This window comes from Ursus arctos, unplaced genomic scaffold, assembly GCF_023065955.2.
Source record: "Ursus arctos isolate Adak ecotype North America unplaced genomic scaffold, UrsArc2.0 scaffold_3, whole genome shotgun sequence".
Lineage (NCBI taxonomy): Eukaryota > Metazoa > Chordata > Mammalia > Carnivora > Ursidae > Ursus > Ursus arctos.
This window is the reverse complement of record NW_026622985.1, coordinates 31683689-31689688: the sequence shown is the minus strand read 5'-3', so window position 1 is coordinate 31689688 and position 6000 is coordinate 31683689. Positions and strand designations below refer to the sequence as shown.

At 34.1% G+C, this 6000-nt stretch overlaps 1 protein-coding gene across 2 annotated transcripts in view; it reads right to left on the bottom strand.

The window, feature by feature from the left end:
* The window catches only part of CFAP69 (cilia and flagella associated protein 69), a 50831-nt gene continuing 44831 nt past the window's right edge, over positions 1-6000 (bottom strand). Inside the window, exons 19-23 of one of the 2 annotated variants that reach the window (XM_026505214.4) lie at positions 5457-5533; positions 3943-4140; positions 1973-2059; positions 549-653; positions 1-219 (exon numbers count right to left, since the gene is read on the bottom strand). In XM_026505214.4, the coding sequence (XP_026360999.2) occupies positions 49-219; positions 549-653; positions 1973-2059; positions 3943-4140; positions 5457-5533 (638 nt within the window). In that variant the 3' untranslated portion in view covers positions 1-48. The remainder of the gene's footprint in view (positions 220-548; positions 654-1972; positions 2060-3942; positions 4141-5456; positions 5534-6000) is intronic. The other variant, XM_057304136.1, reaches the window with a different exon arrangement.

The window sequence follows — 6000 nt, the reverse complement described above, 5'->3', positions numbered from 1 at the left end:
TTTAACTAAAAAATTATAAGCAAACTTTATTTCAAAATGTAGATTATTTTATGTAGGAACACTCTTCTTTGACTCATTCACAGTTTTCACTGCTTTCACCTTTTGTAGAGCTCCTCCTCGAATAGGCAGTTTTTTAAGAGCAATATCTGTATCAGTCAGAGGTCCTCCCAGTAATCGGGCAGGAGTGCTTTCTACTGTTACTACACGACCAGAAGGCACCTGACAAAGCAAAAGATATATATATATATAAGAGTTCATTTACAAAATTTTTCAATGAGAAATCCATTCATCCTTCAGCTGACTTTAGAAAGGATACAAAATTATAGCTGTTTCTTGGGAATCCTGGAGGGCTGATTGCGTCTAAACCAGTACTGGGTGAGAGTGAAGGTATCTTGGAAATAAATATGCCTTAACTATGTGAAATTTGACCAAAGAAAAAGAAAAGAAATATGAGGAAAAAAAACCATGGAAATAACATTCTATGGAGACTAAATTCAGTATCTACTAAGAAAAATTATGAAGCAAAACAAACAAACAAAAAAACTTACCGTTGTGTTAAGGCCTTTAATATCTGTCCTGTGAAATACTGCATTTGGTGGATGCTCACTGTATCTAGAGGATTCTATAGCTTTTTCCTGAAGTCTTTTTGCTTTCTGAAGATTTTTAAATTAGAAAGAAAGTAATATTAATTGCTATTAAAGCATTAACTATCATACTTGCAATGATGTATGTGAAGTACATTTAATTGTGCCTGATTTCTACTTGAACTGTTTATTAAGTAGCACTGTAACTTGTACTTACTCACTTAGGCTAAAAAGATAGTTATTAGTAAGTTACATCTTTTATATATTGCAGAAGACACCAATCACCTGAGAACATTATTGAAATTTCCAGAGGTATGAGTCTATATGACCAAGGAATAAAGCAGGTCCTGTGGAAGTCACATTTTAGCACATGATTTAATAAGCTACTAAATTTACCTCAGGTGATACATGTTTTCAAAATATTTTGCTTAAATACTAATTCAGAACATTTAACTATTTCAAACAGAGTAAAATAAATTGTATAATTTCTTGCACTTTTGTTCAAACTCAACAGTTTAGGCACCAGAACAGGTGAAATTTGAGGTAACAAATGATCTGCATGGAATGGTTGATTTTCATTAATTATTCCTTAAAAGTACAGACAGTTGTGAGGATATTTTATAAGTAAAGCTGGGAAGAATTTTTAGTGAGAAGGGGAGACACAGTACCTCGAGTGAGCTTTTGTTCTTAACTTTGGTTTCACTACCTTAATGTGGTTTCACTATTTTCATGGACTAATTTAACACTGAACAATTTCAGATCTAGACAAAGAGTTGTAACATTACATAAAAACATATCCAAAGTATTAGTGAAAAAAGTGGGAAAAGCAATGAGATTTTGGAAATACATGGTGCTTCTCCCATATTTCAAGTGAACAATCAACATTATAAAATTTTTAGATTAGTTTCTAGTTTATTCCTGAAGCAGCTTATTACCTTTTCCCAAAGGGATGCCTATCCCCAGTTCTCATTTAAGCATTAATATAATGTTTCTTTTGGTGGTCATGGAGGGGAAATACCCTTGGGGGAGAGGGTAACACAGTTGTTTTTTCTGTTCTTCACTCTGCTTCTTACAGAAATGATCAATGACACAAAGTGGAAAGTAGGAGCACATTTCTCCTGCTTATTCCTGGCTACCGATCATCTTGTTTATGCAAGCCAGGAACATCACCCTTGCTTCCCACTGCTAGAGTAAAAAAACCCTGAAAGTGCTCTTCTGTAACTACAAAAATGCATAGTTATCATCCTACATTGCATATGAGGATCTAACAGTGTTGGTATTCTATAGAAAGGTCAGCAGAAAAAGTGAAGGAATATTTATTCCTCAAAAAGTCTGCCTGTCAGAATTGGCTATTTGTTGTGGATATCACAATATTTTAAAAATCCTACCTTTAAAGTTTTAGCATTTGATGTTCTGGCCAAGAAATTTTCCCATGACTTATTAGCCAATTCTCTTTGCTTGTGTGTGGCTTGTATCTGAAATGAGAAAGATAATTAAGAGTTCTAGTTTCTATGAAAGGATACCAAAGGGATTTTAAAGCCCTTATTTTGAAGGAAGACCTAGATTTTGCCAATGTAAATTTTAGGGCTGACTAGCTAAAGGATTAGAGTAAAATCCTTCCTTCATTATGTGGCTAAGATTTGAACTGCTTTCCATGGAATGGAATGTAAAACTGTTATAAAAAATACAAAATATAAAAATAACAATAATCATTCTTAGCAAGACTGATTGCTTTATGTGATTATCACTCGTGAAGACAGATTATAATCCAGAACAAGCTATATAAATGACCTAAAAGCAAATTCACAGGCGAAAACAGAGAGATTCCTGCTGCCACTGATAATAGTTTACAGAAGGTTATATTGGTAAAACTACTAATTTATGACTGTAGCATTTTTAAGACAAGCAGTTTTGTGAGAGTGCTGAGTTGATGGTGGTGATGCAGTCTACGGCAGTAACCACTAACAAACTGCAAAGACTATAGTTCTCAACAGGCTGTTCACTAAATATATACTTACAGAATACATGCCCTTGGTTAGTATATAACATGTTATTAAATATGGATTATGAACCTAAGGGTATTTAATTAAACAACTGCTTAAAAGTAAGTGGGGTCAAAGCCATGATAACAAATCAACAATAACCAACAAATCAACAATAGCTCGTCCACAGAGCAGACATTCTGCTATTTAACAGAACTAATGAGGCAGTAGAACTTCCAATAGGGCTGTCGTACTTGAGAGCAAATAAATTCCTTAAATGGAAGCATCTATGCAATAAAAACTCTTAAATAAAACTTTCAAGCAAATTGGTGTCTAGGATGGAACGAAATTTGCAGATGGAAGCAGACCGAATTCCTAATAGGCTGTAGATATAAACATTTAATAGACTATGTGAAAGATCAGGCAATAGAAAACACTTTGGAAATCACCTTAAAGAGTTTTAAACATTTAATTGTAATAATAAATGGTCATCTAGCAGAAGGGGGGATCTGCATTGTCTTTGTATTTGGGGGACAAGCTAGACCCACTTAAAGACCCATTTGCTCAAAAACTTCTGTTGCGTTCACTTTTCAACTGAACACAAAGCTTTAGGAAAATGGCTTATATTTTCCTGGCAGGCTTTTAATGATTAAAGTGAGAGACCATCTTACCTCTGGATCTACAGATAAAACATTCATTGTTAAGTTTTATGGTACTGAAGTGAGGATGAAGCTTTTATCAATATGCCTATGGTTGGTGTACCAGGAAGGACCTATCACACAGTGAGGGATGAAGGCCAACTTTCTGTGAGGTTATATGTATAGTCACAGAGATACACTGTCAGAATTTACTAAATGTATACACTTAAATAGACCACAATTTTTGGAACTCTGACATTTCAAAAAATGTGTATAAGGTATCTGTTTACTTTTCTTAAAAAAGATTTTATTTATTTATTTATTTATTTGAGAGAGAGAGCATGAGCAGAGGGAAGGGCAGAAGGAGAGGGAGAAGTAGGCTCCCCACGGAGCAAGGAGCCCGACAGGATACTCAATCCCAGGATCCCAAGATCATGACCTGAGGTGAAGGCAGACGCTTAACCGACTGAGCCAACCAGGCGCCCCAGGTATTTGTTTACTTTTTAAAATGTAAGCCTATAGAAATCAAATTACAATGCCATAAACCTAGTAATTGAATCTCAGGCTGTTAATTCCATAGTTTCTTTAAAAATTGCACAAAAACACTGAAAATAACCGTAAGAAAAACTACAAATTAATTCTAAGTGCTAAAACACTCACAGGTAAGGCAAATATAACCTATGGTCAGCTAGTTTATTGAAATTATCATTTCCTGCCTTAATGGTATATGTGACTTACTTTTGTATATACTTTCTGTTCATTTTGCACATCTTGGTGTGCCTGGCTTTCAATCATCTCGCTTTGAAGAGAAGCAACCATCTTTCCAATATTTTCTGATGCTGTTGTAATAGTTTCCAAAAATTTTTTATCTGTATTGACTGGTCTTAACTTTTCTAATTTTATTTCTTCATATATTTCATTCCATATTTCTCCGATCTGTTATAACAAAGTTTAAGTTTAAAAAGTTAAATTAACCAAAAATAAATGATATAATTTTGGGTAATCCTTTATTTGGGTGGTTGTTCCAAAGTTAACACTTACTAACCATCTTCCTATTTGGGAATAAGTGCATTGGGAATGATTTGGGGCACCGATTATAGTTGAGTATTCAGGAGTAATTTCTCAAATGTTTTACAATGATAAAGTATTCGTGGATGAGGCTCCACTGTCTAAGTCTAGTTCACTACCATTGTCACCACCCTCTGGTTTATAGTCACACTGTTTTCACTGCTGCAGAAACTGCTGCTTTAGTCTTATCCTTTTGAACTACTGATGTATTCCTCCCAAAAGCCCTGTATTAATAGCTAGGTCAAGAGGTGCCTGGCTGGCTCAGGCTGTAGAGCACACAACTCTTGATCTTGGGGTCGTGTGTTCGAGCCCCATGTTGGGTGTGGAGCCTACTTAAAAAAATAAAAATAAATTTAAAAAGAATAGGAATACTTTTGAAAAATAAATAAATCAAAGCTAGGTCAAGCTGAACTTGTAGGGCAGTTAACGTGGGGATAACTGGGGCTCCAGAGCCCTGTCCCCTGCCCCTTACCTTCCAGCTCAGACAGTAACGGAATCTCATGCTCTTAGTGCCATGGATTCATCATACTGACAGCTCCATCTCATATTCTAGATTGTCTGTAAATTAATGTGCTTGAGTATGCTTATATTTATAGAAAAATTTATATATACAGGATTGGGATGAAATTGAGCTTTGTTTTCATTTGAAAATAGAGACTTACTCATTTATAACATTCAAATACATAGTACTAATATTAGTAGAAGAGAATGTACTTAAAAAGACTTTGCTGAAACTTGAAAAGTATTTATTTGCCAATAAAAATATAACCAACAGGGTGAAAAACCTAATGTCCTTTAGCTGATATTTGATCATCATATAAACTAATGATAAAATAATCTTTAATAAATGTTAATAATTTATGTTAATAAGCAATAATTCATTTAACTCTAGTGCCTAATACTCTCTAAAGAGAAGAAATTATATTTTAAAAATTCTGTTAAGTTTCTGAATAGCTCTGTCAGTAACATCCATCTTCTTTTATAAACGAATAGTTGGATGAAATCATATCCTATGGAAAATAGCCAACCAGTTGTAGGTTTCTTGAACAGTACCGGATGCAAAATGGAAAATAAAAACTATACAGTACATGGATGATTTCTTACAACTACGAATAGATCTTTTATTTCCCAATTGATTTTTTTGTCATATTAGAGTTTCATAAGATTATTAAGAAGGTACTCACTTTAAAATCAAGGTATCTATGTATGATACAAAGAGTGACAAAATCTTCAGCAGATAGGCCAGGTAAATTTTCAAAATCTAAACAAAATTTATAAAGAAAGAAAGAATGTAACAAAGCAAGTGATTCCAAAATGCATGTATCAATCATAAAAACTAATGCCAACAGTTACTTTTTATTTCATCTTGATTATGAAAAAGTTCTGTGAGCTTGTGGCTTGCTGAAGAGTGTTTGGCAATTTTTTTCCTTAATAGGAAGCAAGAACCAAAAAAAAAAAAAAAAGAGGAAGCAAGGACTTTAAAAACTCAGGTATTTCAGAATTCTAATGTTTAAGCCTAATCATCTAAACTAACCACCTTTAATCCTGGAACTGCCTGGGGAGCTCCGAAAGATGCTGATGCCTGGGCCCCACACCCAGAGATTCTGATTTTAATTGATCAAGGGCGTAGCTTGGGCATTGGGGTAAGAATGGAACATGCACTTATCTGTATAAAGGTACTTTTGATCATCATGTTTGAAAATAGACTCCAAAGCAAAATCACCTTGC